General features: G+C 38.2%; 1 protein-coding gene across 1 annotated transcript; it reads right to left on the bottom strand.

Annotated features, from left to right (window-relative positions):
• Positions 1-393: 393 nt before the first annotated feature.
• mmp2 (matrix metallopeptidase 2) lies at positions 394-12381 on the bottom strand. Its single transcript, XM_077519724.1, has 13 exons — positions 12144-12381; positions 11827-12053; positions 10405-10553; positions 9293-9421; positions 8890-9063; positions 7881-8054; positions 7128-7301; positions 6886-7041; positions 6681-6807; positions 4029-4165; positions 2749-2908; positions 2551-2660; positions 394-1391 (listed from the first exon to the last, which is right to left on the bottom strand). The coding sequence occupies exons 1-13, from the start codon at positions 12276-12278 to the stop codon at positions 1288-1290; spliced, it is 1956 nt and encodes a 651-aa protein (XP_077375850.1). The 5' UTR covers positions 12279-12381; the 3' UTR covers positions 394-1287.
• Positions 12382-14820: the final 2439 nt, after the last annotated feature.

Genomic DNA, 14820 nt, shown 5'->3' with positions numbered 1-14820 from the left:
AATTGAAAAACGAGACAATCTAATTTATGTAATTATATTTCTTGCTGTGTGCCCTGCGATTGGCTGGCGACCAGTCTGGGTGTACCCCGCCTACTGAGATAGGCTCCAGCACCCCCCGCGACCCTTGTGAGGAATAAGCGGTCAAGAAAATGGATGGATGGGTGGTTATTGCACAGTATTGTTTTAGAATTTCCACAAGGTGGCGCAGTTTTACATATACTGTACTGTATTGTATTTAACTGAAAAGGGGTGTGGTTCAGAATAGTTGGGTCTGGTCAAAAGTATTGGGACAGGTTTTTTTTTTTTTTTTTTTTTTTTTACTTTCCGGTAACCTATACTTCATATCACTGTTATTTACTATTTGGTTCAATTAACACATAAATCACACTCATCTAACATTATTATCTTATAAGGACCATCTTTATTGATGATAATAACAAAGTGCACAAGTATGGCAACCAACACACACACACACACACACACAAACTACAACTATATTGACAAGTTGAGGGTAAAACGAACACAAAGATTTTTAGCAATACTACTCCGGTACTCTTGTCATGATTTCAACATGCAGCAAACTTAAGAGGCAACCCGTGCCTTCAATCCCTCCGTACCAAACTAAAACAAAAAAGCTTCCTACAAAGTGCTAACCAAGAGGAAAATAACGTGTGCCTAAACATATTACTCCTGGAAATTCCCTCACGTCAGACATTACACATATTATAAAAATGCATGTATGTACAAATGAGTGTCCAATTAAAAGATCACAACTACATATAAGCCTTTCCTTTAGTTTGACACTCCGTTGTATGCATTTTCTTAAGAAAGTTTCTGAAGCACCATATTCGGTCACAGAGATTGTGCAAAAGACATTTCTTTTTCAAATGTATTGCACAACCATAAGCAAAACAGATACATTTCAAATAAAAACTACTTTACACACTTTGGCTTCATCCAAGCCAAACATGGAATCCTCAAACAGTTCACAAACTCATCTCACAGCACGCTAAAAGCACTGCGTTCAATGCAGTGTGGACATACCTGATGCCTCTGTTAACAACTAGAGTAAAACCAACAATACAAAAGAAAGAGTATATGATATAATAAGTGTGCATGGGCATGGCACATGAAATGTCACACAATAACAAAGCTGTGTCTCGCTGTCTACAAAGTCCAATGGAGGATTTCAATGCAGGATTAAAACATAGCGTGCGCCGCAGCGGCCTAGGGTCGAGTATGATAGTGTGCGGCATTGTCCTCGTCATAGGAAATCGCCAGATGGGCTCAACAGCCGAGCCAGTCCTTTGTGATTTCACCCAACTTGACGATCTTCAAGCTGCTGTCCTCCAGTTTGAAATAGTGGTTGCCTTTGAAGAAGTAGCTGTAGTCTGGTAAGGATGAGCACAAAATTGGGAAGATATTTTAAGGAAATTACTACATAAATAAATAAATGATAAACTCAGACAGGCTTGTTTACTCACATTAGTTCAGAAACAACTCTGTGTTAACTATAAAATACAATTTAGAGCAAACAGTGCCTTCTGATGCATCTGTTAAACAGTATATGACACCGCCCCTCTCTACCTCTTCATGCATAGGCGCCAAACTAGTTCAGGCTTCTCTAAATGTTGCAAACAGAGGCTCGTCTGTCTAGCTTCACAGACTCACTTTATATAAAGACGACCACTCGGAGATGCAGAGCCGCAATGGAAAATAACCTTGGTCACAAGTTACTGGCAAAATATTCATTCAGAAAAAAAGCCGATGGTGGTTTTCACTGACGTGCATTCCTGAAATTCATCCTGCCTGTACTGTTCTTTTGTTCTGTCCAAAGCAAAGTCAATATTACATGTAGTTTAGTTGACTTCTAAATTGTCACATAGACACAAATAACTTGGCAATGTGATTGGTTGTTCATAAGAAGTCACAAACTCATCACTGCTTCCATATTAGAATTCTTTGCAGGCATCATACCATGTCTTTTGTCTCCACAAGGCCACCATACATTTCCTAGAATCTGGCAATAGCAATCCCAGCCAGTCATCTTTTTTGGTCATATCAATCTAAGTTACGTATAAAGTAAACATAACTCTTAAAAGGGGGAAAAAGGCTAAGTGGCCTCAATCAGGATGAAAACTTTGTGTGCCTGCATCTGAATGATTATATACTACGGGGGTTTTGGGGTTCCCAAAACAACCCCCTCAAAGATCATTTAGTAGTAATTAATACAAACGAGCCCCATTTAGAAGCAAAACTATTTGATTGGCGATGCCAAACGGACATTTTTTTTATGTACATGCCATGGTCTTAAACTATCAGAAATATACTATTAATTTTGGAAAAGCAGTATGTTTGATATAGTAGCACTCATTTTAGATAGTTCTTGACCTCTCATTAGGGTTCAGCCTATCACAGCTGACTTTGAGCAAGAAGCGGTGTACACCCTGGACTAGTCACCAGCCATTTGCTGATTTGATAAATCTCTTGTTCTGGATCTCGTTAAGAGTGTTAACGACTACCTATTGTTCACCCAACATAGAAAATTACCAATTCCACTGAGACTGAAGGCAGCATCAACGCCATCTGGGATGCCATTCCAGGCTTCAGCAATGAGTTTGGGGAAACCGCTGTCCATTGTCTTTGTATTTTCATCATATCTGAAAGTCACATAAACAGAAGTGAATTCAGCCAAAAAAAGGAAAGTACAATCAAGGTAATTTGGCATGTAAAAACATTGTTCCTCACCTCCAGAATTGCTCCCCGGCAAAGATGTAAGTCTTCCTGTTCTTCCTAAAGCTGAAAGCGGCGTCAATCTGTTCCAGGTCGCTCGGCAGGCCGAGGCTGTCAAGACTCTTGGGGTAGCCTCTCTCTAACTCGTCAGCCTTGTACACCCACATCTCATTGCCTGTATGACAGTGATAGCTTAAAGTAACCACCATGTTCTTGTGCATTCAAACATATTCACAAGTACATTCGAACATAGTCGCAAACACTTTTGAACATATGTGCAGTTGTAGGCTAAATGCTACAAACAGGGCTTATTTTACCAATGGAAAAAATGCTGAATACGTAATTAATAAATCATAAAAGTTATGAGTAAACAATTTTTTTTAAAATTAATATTATATTTTTTATTTTCTAACTTATAAGGGCCAACTTGCTTAAAAAATGCGCAAATAATACCCTGTGGCATTAGAGACGGGGGTGGGATTAAATACGTTTTCTTCTTCCCACTCCCTTTAAGGCAGAATCAAATTTTCCTCTCTTTTCTCTTATTTATTATTTTTATTTTTTTTTCTGTTCATATTATGAAACTACAGAATGACTTGTTGCTTCTGTGTTCAACTGTACACTATTGCCTGAAATAAATGAAAATGATGATGATGATGATGATGATGATGATGATGATGATGATGATGATGATGATGATGATGATGATGATGGGAAAATATGCTATATTTTTAAATTGTAGCATTAAGCTTACAAGTATATTTGAACGTCTTTGCAAGTATGTTTGAACGTTGCAAGTATGATCGAAAAAATGTTTACTCCACATTGTTTACTGGCAGTTCCATACTTCCATGCGTTAAACCCAATGGGGAGATTCAACCATAAAAAAAAGCAAGAATGAACATTGTTCACCAAGGAATTTTAGTAAAAAGTCAAGTTAAGATCTCATGTAGCCTCTAATATAAGCACAAAACTAACCATTTATTTATGTTGATCGCTACCTATAGCCAAACTAGGCATGTTTTTACAGCTGACACATATTATACAAAGCTCATCCTCGTCCAGGAACATCATTATTTTCATTTAGTTTAGTCAAGCACAAAGAATGTTTGAAAAACCACTAAAACTGTAAGTGGGATATGGGATATCCCCACCAACAGTTCCAGAAATTGAAGATGGCTGACCATTAAAAGTAGTCATCCAAGTGGTTAAGGAGCAAAGACAACTATTTGTTATTGATGCAAAACAAAAGAAAAAAAGGAAAGAAAAGAAATCGGCATGTTTATTCATCTAACCTGCGAAGAAGACTGTTTTCTCCTCCACTGGATTCTCATAGACGGCGTCTATCTTGCTGGGCAGGTCAGGCCAGTAGGTGGCCACCAGCATGGGTCCATTGGGCTTGCTTCTGAAGTTTACTGACCTGAACAGGAACCTGGCACAAAGACAGAGGAGAGGTAAAAAAAAAAAAAAAAGGAGGCGGGTTAAGTGTTTTAGATGATGGAGTTGGGGTGGGGGTTGGGTGGCCGGTTCGACTTCTCCACTGGCCGAGTCAGCCCACAAAGCCGTGATTCATGAGCATATGGTTCTCGTTAAGACCTGAGGCTGCGCCAGTGGAACAAGACCCTTCTTGCCCGGATTCGCAACACAGCTACGCAATAACAACGACGACAGCGACGGCTGCTTCCCAAACGCTTTTCCACTGACCCAGTTTTCAAAAGGCAAATGAAGTAGAGCATGAATCGTGTCAAATCAAATTGAGAAATACAACCGTTTGCTTGCATCAGTTCTGATCTGATTTTGTTAATGAATGCATCTGCGAAATCCTAAAGATCTCAATTGCATTTACATCATGTAACCTTTCCCAAACGTAAGCTTCTTTAACAGTGAAATCCAGGAAAGTCACCTTTGCTTTTTACGAAGAAGGCAGAACTCGGCATTCCCCATAATTTTTTTGCTCAATATTATGATTTTTTTGGGTGGTTGAATTTCAAGTGTAGTAGGATAGTACAGTATTCTTATACAGTACTTGTGTGTGTGTGTTTTTTCCGTAATAGTACAAGTTTTCGTTTGTTTTCAGGGTGGCAGCAATCCTCTGTACTTTCCAAACCTTTAAACCCACAAAACAAAAACACAGCAATTATTTCAAATACCCTCAGGAACTGTGCCTGAAACAAGTACAAATTACCCCACTAACAGAAAGGAATGATCATAAAACGAGTAGCGGAGTTACACCACAGAATGTTTAAATACAGGTTTGTGTGGCTGGCTAAAAATCAGTTCACTGCACTCTGAAGAATGAAGATGTTGAAAGTGCAATAGATACATTCTTCATATGTCTACTGATTGCCATTGTCACTTGGTATGAGAGAAAAATACATGAAGAGGATATATAGACTTGAGACCCAAAAATATGGTCAGGCTATCAGACTGTTCAACTTTAAATATCTGCTTGGACTCCTCGAGCACGATGAGTCACAGGGAATCATGTTGCAGTGCGGCTTGATTTCCAAACAACGAGCCAAAGTTTTTGAGGCCTAGAAAGAATCAGATCCCTGCAAATGTAGTGAAATAAAAGCATATTGTGCGAGTTGGATTTTGGTTTGATTCAAACTCGAGTTTGTCCAGGAGAAACATTTAATTCCTCGGTTAGGCTGGCCTATTTCCTTTGGATACACTACTCCAGAAATGGAAGTATCAAAGTTTGCATTTACTTTTGCATTCTTAAAAAAAAAAAAAAAAAAAAAATCCTAGTCAGCAAAATCCTCAACCGCTTGCACAATTTTCAAGAAGACTGATGTACAAACACAGCATTTAACTGATGCATGAGCAATTTCTTACACACCAGTGAGTGTGAAGCAATTTACACAGCGTTTACGGCTCATAGCTATTTGCATTGTAGGTTTTTTTTTTTTAGTTCAAATTCATAAGCCAACCACCAGTTGTAAGTGGACGTTACAGTTCTGATAAACAAGGATAAATTGGTCATATTAGTATGAGGTCTTCCCAAGTTTTTAAAGCAACAAAAAGGAAAGTAGCAGTAGACAAGAATGACAATATGCAGTAAAACAGGGTGTCAAACAAACGGTCCATGGGCCAGTTCCGGTCCATCAGGTGGTCCAATCTGGCCCATAAGGACAGAACGCAAACTGCAAATTTTCACTAAAATGAACTGTTTTTGCTAATTTTGTCCACTGGAGGGTGCATCACTTCGATGACGTTCTGAATTTTGCTGTTAGTCTTGATTTGATGCAGAATTTGCTCCAGCCCCCTTTAGTTCAAATTTGGGTGAGAGTAGCCCCTGAAGTAATACATATTGAGAATGAAACCGCTACAGTACAAATAAAAAAATAAAAAATAAAAAAAAATCAGATTTGCAATATGAGGCTATTAGATGAAGCAGAATGGGAGTGAGCAGTGTATTGTGACAACTATAGTATGTGAATAGATGTACTGTATTATGTAGTATATACAAAACAGCTATTTACAGGACTGTCTCAGAAAATTAGAATATTGTGATAAAGTCCATTATTTTCTGTAATGCAAATCAATAAGCAAAAATGTCATAAATTCTGGATTCATTACAAATCAACTGAAATATTGCAAGCCTTTTATTGTTTTAATATTGCTGATTATGGCTTTTTTTTTTACTTGAGGAAATATTCTAATATTTGAGATAGGATATTTGAGTTTTCTTAAGCTGTAAGCCATAATCAGCAATATTAAAATAATAAAAATATTGCAATATTTCAGTTGATTTGAAATGAATCCAGAATGTATGGCATTCTTGCTTATTTAATTGCATTACAGAAAATAATGGACTTTATCACAATATTCTAATTTTCTGAGACAGTCCTGTATATCATACAGGTTACAGAAGAATGGTCAGCAACATTTAATGGAACAAATCCTGGCATATGTGTGGTTACTGGAATCTCTTGTTCATTTACCTGTCCTTAAAGAAGAAGGTCTCTCCTCTTATTTGTGCAATAGCATCAAAAGTAACAGGTTCCTTACAGATGTCCATGGGAGTAACGGGTCCCTTGGTTGGAGGTAGAGGCTTGTCTGTGGGAACGCCTGCAAATACAAGAGTCCGTTGTCATTCTCTGGGCTGTAATGAAACCAATCTGTGATGGCATGGTATTTATTTCCCACCGTAGAGCTCCTGGATGCCCGTGATATCATCACTAGAGAGTCTGAAGTCCTTGGTGAAGGTGTAGATGGGGGCCATCAGTGCACCGGGGTCTTCAGAGTGCTCCAAACCAAGCGCATGGCCAAACTCATGAGCAGCCACCAGGAATAAACTGTATCCTGAAAACAATCCGTGTGATGACATATGTTGTTTTTCCTTTGCAGATTGGAATCAGTGGTAGGATTTGTAAATTGTTGGGCACTACCTTGATCTGGGCAGAAACCCCACTTGCGGTCATCATCGTAACTCTTGGTCGTACCGCACCACATCTTGCCATCACTGCGCCCAGTCGAGGTGCAGGTTTCGTAGGTGTTTCCCAAGAAGGTGAAGGGGAAGACACAGGGGCTTCCTTCACTGTTACCTCCCACGGTTGTCATGGCTGTAAAAGAACGACTATTTGATGAGAACCAGAAGTTGCGTCCTAAACTGGTGTGTTGTGACACTTTAAAGATGGAAAAATGTCATAAAATTGCTGTGGGAAAAAGACAGAAGGACCAACATAGTTAACCCACACAAGCAGGAGAACATGCTAATGAAACACAGGAGTATTCAGAGACAGGATTCAAACCCAGAATCACAGAACCGCGAAACAGACAGACAGCGGACACATATGCACAATTGCCTTCAATTACGGACAATTCAGAGTCTTCAGTGAACCTAACATTAAAAGCTGGAAGAAGCTTATCCTTATGAAACAAAAGTGCTAACGGAAACCAGAGTGGTCATACTTCTCTGTCTATCACTTTGATTCTCTCACAACCTTAAAACTAGGCCTACTTGACCGAGCGGAAAATAAGACCATTAAAATACTTTCACATGCTTTTGGCAGACCATGATCAAGACCGGAAAGCACCAAATGAAACTTCCCTGGGGAGGATAACACCCAGCAGGGGCGGTCGATGCTTCACAGTCCTGTAAACAAAGCTGATAAAATCCACATGAGGAAGGCACCACGAACCGGTTTCTGGGCAGAAGCCGTAAGTCTTGTCTTGGTCATAGTCCTCGGTTGTGGCACACCAGCGATAGCCGTCGTCTCTGCCCGTGGTGGTGCAGCCGTCATATTTCTCACCCTGGAAGGTGAAGGGGAATTTACACGCGGCGCCCTCGCCGTTTCCACCCAGGGTGAAGAGCACTGCAATGCAGAGGTCGAGACAAATTCAGCATTAAACTGGGTTCATAACATCCATATCGAAAATCAGGACAAGTTTGAGAATTTTCCCATAGTCAGCAAAAGCCCATTTCTCAGACATCTCTGAAAAATTATCCTGAAAGATTGTCCTGTGGTGTATTCATTCGCTCCCAGCCATTTTTACTGAAGCTACCCCCTTCGCTCCCGGCTGTTTTACTGTTTTGACTGATTTTGTGAGGCCCACAGAATTATGCGTTCTGTTGCTATAAAAACATGGAACATGCCAAAAGAAAGATTAGAGTCTCTTCTTTCGTCAGGAAAGAAAAGGATAATTGTATCTGTTTCCATTTTGCAGCAATTAGCTGCAAGTTGTATCAATCACATTCCTGAAAACATGACAAAAAAAAGCTCGTTGCAACATTGCCCTGGCTGATCTTTTATACCCTGCTGCCACCTACTGGCCGTTTTGTAATAACTACCATTTCTTTAAGCCACCTTTTCATGTTAGAAGCTGCATCAAAGCCTTCTCTATGCTCCTACATTAAAAAAACAAACACACATAAAAACGTGTAAATACGCTTTTGGGAGTGAAAGACAAAGTATTAAAAAACGTGTTTAGAGGTTTTTGGGTTTGAATGAGTTAAGAGTGATAGGCAAATTCCAAGCAACAATACAGATAAACTAGGTATTTGACAAAGCTCAAGTTCCTTAAGTGGGTCAAAAAGTTTGGAAAGAAATCCACAGCGATTCCACAAAAAAAAAATGTTTTCCTGGCAAAACCTCTCAGCCTACTGTCTGTCAGTACAACCCGACAGAAACAATTCAGTCTATGACTTACGTTCATGAGGACAGAAGCCGTATTTGCCATCGTCGTCAAAGTTGTAAGTGGTAGAGCACCACAAGAAGCCGTCGTCGCGGCCCTGAGACGTGCAGCTGTTGTACTCGGTACCCTGGAACAGGAAGGGGAATTTGCAGAACTCTCCATCCGCGTTGCCAAACTTCACCTTCACCACTGTTTGAAAGAAAACCAACAGGTTTCAACTTTCTGAAACTCATCTGGGTCAAACTCTTGCAAAAGGGAATTCTTGTGTTCTGTTCACTTCCATATTGGCGAAGGATTTATCCATGCAGCGGTGCCAGAAAGTTCATACAATCACATTTGTTGGCGTTGAATGACTGCTGTTATAACGTTAGTTGTACTTGTGCTTCAAATAAGATGCAGAACGTTGGCTAAGTTTTACCTTGGCCCTCTCCCAGCGTCCACTGCTCGTCGTCGTCAAAGTGGGAGTCGCCGCCTATTCCTGGACCGGGGGCAAAGGCGTGAGCCAAGAGGCCGTCTTTGCCATCAAATGGGTAACCATCGCCATGCTCTGTTGATGACACCGTTTATAATGCAACACGTCATGATTGGCTGTTGACCTATTGGTGGTGGTTAACATTACAAACATTATAAAAACATTAGAAATGTATGTAATGCAATGTTGATGATTTGTAAGATCTCGTCACTGTTTTTCTGGAATCCTAAAATTCATTGATTGAATGACAAATGATTAAACCCTGCTGTAAAATTTAGCTTTACAGATGCCATGTTCATGGATGAGGCATCTATTTGAGGTAAGGCATTTATATATTTATTTTAGTGGATAAATTAATTAGGGCACAGTATCTATTAAAGTGAGATTAGCAACTGTGACAAGTATCAAGCATCTATTAGAGTTAAGGCATTTTTTTCATTTATTTATTTCTTTATTGATTTATTCTTACAAATGCACAATTATAGTGGTAGGCCTATTCGTGTAGTCTGAGTAAAAGTTGGGCACCCCATTATTTGTTTCTCTGAACCTGAAAAGCTGTCTATTTGAAGTGTAGCATAAATTCATTCAAATGGACGATAAACCTGGCAGTTATTTGATAACTAGTGGCTATTAAAATGGAGGTAACTGGTGGCATTTATTTTTCCAAATGAGGCAGTGGAGGCTACTTATTTGGTAAATAAGGTATATAAGAAGACCAGAAGATGTTTTAAGTTGCCTAACTACTTTAAAAAATATTTACAATAGGTGTATATTTGAATATACACTGGAGGTTACTTTTTTTCCAAACCTCTTGTCAGGCAATTTACTATCTGGTGCAAAAGCAAGGATTTAATCAAATGGAAGGTGCTCGATGTGATTAATTGAGGGCATTGCATCTATTATAGTTGCAATTCATCATTACATCGGCTTGTCATTACTTGTATTAACTTCTCTAACAATGAATGCATTTATTTGTTGTTCAAATTATTTTATTTTATGATCACAACTGTGAAGGTGATGTGCATGAAACCACCGGATTGCGTTTGTCGTTGACATACCATTACGGCCAAAATTGATCATGATATCAGCCTCTCCGTCCATAAGGCGAGTGAATGAGAGCGGCGTGACGTCACTCCAAACTTTGAAGGCTCTGAAGAAAGCGTCGTTGATGACTTCCTCGTCCAGATCTGGAGAGTAGCCGAGGATTCTGCGGCGTGAGAATGAAGTCGTTTCAAGAAGAAGCACTGACAACCTCCAAACAGCATTGTAGAGGAATTTGGCTGGAGGCTGGAGTGTGGAGGGGGTTTTACTGACTAATAACATGGCTGTGAATCATGTGGCGTAAACTGCAGCAGGCAGCAGATGATTTGGGACATAAGCACATCTGGATAAACCAAGTGAGCATTTTGTAAACCTTGAAAAACAAGACCTGACAGTACTGCATAAGAATGCGGGTTTTAGCAAGAAAAACAGTGTCATGGCCCAGTGGATGGTTAGGGGGGGAATGATGAGGGAGGGGCTGTTAAAGTGGTGTGGGGGTTCAAACAGGGCCAAGAGGTCTGCTCGACTATGTGAACAAATTCTTGATCAGGATTTTTTTCATGTTCAAGGACCTATTTAGTGGTTGCCGACATGCGAGTGGGCTTTTAGACGTTTGTGGTCACTATCCTGCTACAAGTTAACATATTAACAGCTGTGTGTTAGCATTTCATCATTTTGTCATTATAAATAGTACATGAATACAGTATAGGAAAAAGCATTTACCGGTGATTTTGTTACACAAGTTTCTGTCTTGCTTTAGATTTGCTTATGACTTAGCGACACTGGAATGTTATGTTTACATTTTAGCTTACTACTCTTAAGTAACACAGATTTATAAAACATTTTTTTACGTTGGATATCGTCGATTGTTGTACTATATTAAATGTAGTTACATTAACTGCACGTCAAAAAAGAATTTTTTTTAATTACTGAAAGTGCACTCCAACCATGCTAGCCACTAGCCTTGAGGCAGTTTTTGGCTAAGTCAATTTGGCTAAAGTTAATCCAAGCAGTCAGCTGCTATCATAGATCATCAAGATTAGCAGTCGTGGTTTTATTTCTGCTTCTCTTTGCACACAATTAGGCAGTGGGGTGTTTGACTTGTGTAAGGATCATAGTTGTTTATGTCAGACATTTTATCATTGTGTCGTGACTGCATCCAAGGTTTTGCTATACTCTGTCAACATTTTACCCCTCATCTTAGAACATTTAATGTGATCTTAGAACATTTATGGAGATTGGTGGTTAATTGATCAGTTTAACTTTCATCCTCTCAATCTGGACCTCCAACATGGTGGAGAAACAAATACCAATCACATGATAAAGTGTCCAGTTTTTACATGCTGAACAATTCTCATCATGTTAGTGCTATAATTCCTTTTAATATTATTAAATTCCATATTCAACAATCAAAGATGTTCATAAATGAACAAACTGACCTGTAGGAGATGTCTTTCTTCTGCCACAATGGTTTTCTGTGGAAGAAGTTGTAGTTGGCCACATCTGGCACGCCGCAGCGGGGCTTCTTCATGATCTCCACAGTCTCGGCGTCAATCTCGCCGGTCTCTTGCAGGGAGAAGAACTTTTGCATTTTCTTCAAGGTGTCCTTGAGCACCATCAGGTTGCATCTGTCTTGCGGACACCCGTAGAACTTGTTCAGGTAGCGCTATAAAAAGTTGGGAAAATGTGGGAATTTGATTCAATTTTGCAAAAGTAAAATGACATATTGTGACAGAAGACTAAAAAAGAAGCTTACCAGTGCAACTTCTTTGTCTGTCCGGGGAGTGTCATCTCCAGGAAATTTGATGATAGGAGAAGGGGCAGCAGATGTTGATTCAAAGTTAATGAAATAGAGCAAAAACACACTCACAAAAATGGACACTAAACCCATTTTGAAATCCTTTGGGTGTCCTGAAAAGTTGCTCCAAGTTTCTCAAAGGTCTCCCTGTGTGTGTCGCTTCTGCTCTTCTGCAGTTTTTTCTCTTTTTCTTTTCACCTCAAGCTCTCACAACGTTCCCATTTTTTGCTTACACAGGCACTTTTTCCCCCCCTCCTCCTTTGTGCGCAGACTTGAAGCCGTGAAAAAAGCAGAGCTGAAAGTGGGAGGCATGATGATCTAAGGGGTGGACAAAGCATACGGCCATTTGCGTTCATTGATCTAGCCAGTGAGCTTTTATCCAGAGTCTTAGAATTCTTCTAATTTAAAAATGTTGCATTGCTTTAGTTTTTTGTACTATATTTAATTCATTACTTATAATTGTAATGAATTCCAAATAATAATGTAACAAATGAATTGCATTATGGAAGGATTTTGCGCCATTCTTAAGCAAGTAAGCTGGTTGTGAAACTAGACTCTTGTGCATGATGCAAAATCAGGATTAAAACCTGCAACATATATTTTGATTGTACTTTTTTGCATGCAGTGTTTTTAGTATCTCTCGAAAAACAAGGCAGCATTAGCATTCCAAGCTGCTCTCAAATGAAAAATACAACTAATAATAGTAACTACACACAGAAAAAATATGACTATGTCCCTAATAACAGTTAGTATTTGCCTTTATGACTATCGCCATTTATAAGTAAATGTTTTATTACAGCCCTGATAATGGCACGAGTCAAAATATTAATTTTCAACTTTATCAAATCGTCAGCGCCACACGGTTTTTTAAGCAACAGGGACATCTGGCGGCGACAACGACCAACTATGTAAAATGTTCAAATAGTGACATCAGGTGGTGGAGAGTGGGAGAAGCCCAAATTAAAAACCCTAGTCTTGAAGTATCCACCGACAATAATACTACTACTACTACTACTACTACTACTACTAATAATAATAGTAGTCGTAGTAGTACTAGTTGTTGTTTTTAACAATAATCATTTTATAGTGCCAACTCTACTTTTGAACCTCAACGAAAATGCATGCAACTATTCTATTTTAAAAAAATCTTTATAATCAATATCTACACTATCAGTCAAACGTTTGAACACCGTTAAACGTTCAATAACTTGAGAGAGGGTTTCAAACAACTGTAACTGTAAAATTCAATTATTTGACTGTTCTGAGTTCAACCAGGTTGGCAACAAAATTGAGGGCATCTTGGAATCAGTGTCACGTTATGAGATTCACTATTAATAAATAATATTAAAATACACATTATGTGTAATGTCAGACGTACTGAAAATTATGTCAAGGAGATTTTCTGTGAAACCATTTCTGAGGTGACTTCACTGTCCTCTGGTGGCCAAAGTGTGCCTTACACCTCAAATCAGAGAGTGGAGAGTGCACTTCACTTCACAAATACTGTACTGTATGGCACTTTACTGTACTGTACTACTATTTAACTTAATTTGATTTATTTAATTCAATCTCCGGTGTAATAACCTTATTTATTGATTTATTGAATTTTTATATTTTATGTTATTATTATTATTATTATTATTATTATTATTATTATTATTATTATTATTATTATTATTATTATTATTATTATTATAAATTCGGTCTCCGGTGTAATAACGTTGTTTATTGATTGATTGGATTTTTATTTATTATTATTATAATTATAGTAATAATAATAATAATAATAATAATAATAATAATAATGATAATAATAATAATAATAATAGTAGTAATAATAATAATAATTATTATTATTATTAGTAGTAGTATTATTGTTATTATTATTATTAATTCGGTCTCCGGTGTAATAACCTTATTTATTGATTGATTGGATTTTTATTTATAATAATAATAATAATAATAATAATAATAATAATAATAATAATAATAATAATAATAATAATTATTATTATTATTATTATTATTATTATTATTATTATTATTATTAATTCAATCTCCGGTGTAATAACCTTATTTATTTATTGATTGAATATTTATTTTTTTCTTTTATGACCTGTTCTTATTGCTGCTGGAAATGTAAATTTCCCAGAGGGAGCCATCCCAAAGGGATCAATCAAATCAATTCTAAGTCTAAGTCTAATACACAGTCCAAGGTATGCTACATGTCCTAACGACACTGAATGAGGTCAACCTGTCAATTTTTCGCTTTTAGAGGTAGTAACAGAGCCGTGACAGCAAAATTTGAACTGATGTAAGTATAAATAGTACAATTCAAAATTATTTTCTTATTGAACTTAACTATTTTAAATGCATGTGCTTCACAGCACAAAAGTTTGCCAACCCCTGAGTTATTTCATGCACGAACAAGACTGTTTGGGAGACATTTTTGCCATATTTGTTAATCCGCCATATGGACTGATCACCACTGGTCTGATGGCCCATCAAAGAATCTGTCCCAGTCCTCGCAGAAGCCAAAGGACCGCAGTGATGAACCAGGGACAAGGGTAGGGGGTGGCGGTCTGACATCCAGGCCTGAGGTCTGTTCAGCTGGACGGGGGTCAAAAAAGCGAGC

This window comes from Festucalex cinctus, chromosome 4, assembly GCF_051991245.1.
Source record: "Festucalex cinctus isolate MCC-2025b chromosome 4, RoL_Fcin_1.0, whole genome shotgun sequence".
Taxonomy (NCBI): domain Eukaryota; kingdom Metazoa; phylum Chordata; class Actinopteri; order Syngnathiformes; family Syngnathidae; genus Festucalex; species Festucalex cinctus.
Note: the sequence above shows the minus strand (reverse complement) of the source record. Positions and strands in the feature narration are given on the sequence as shown.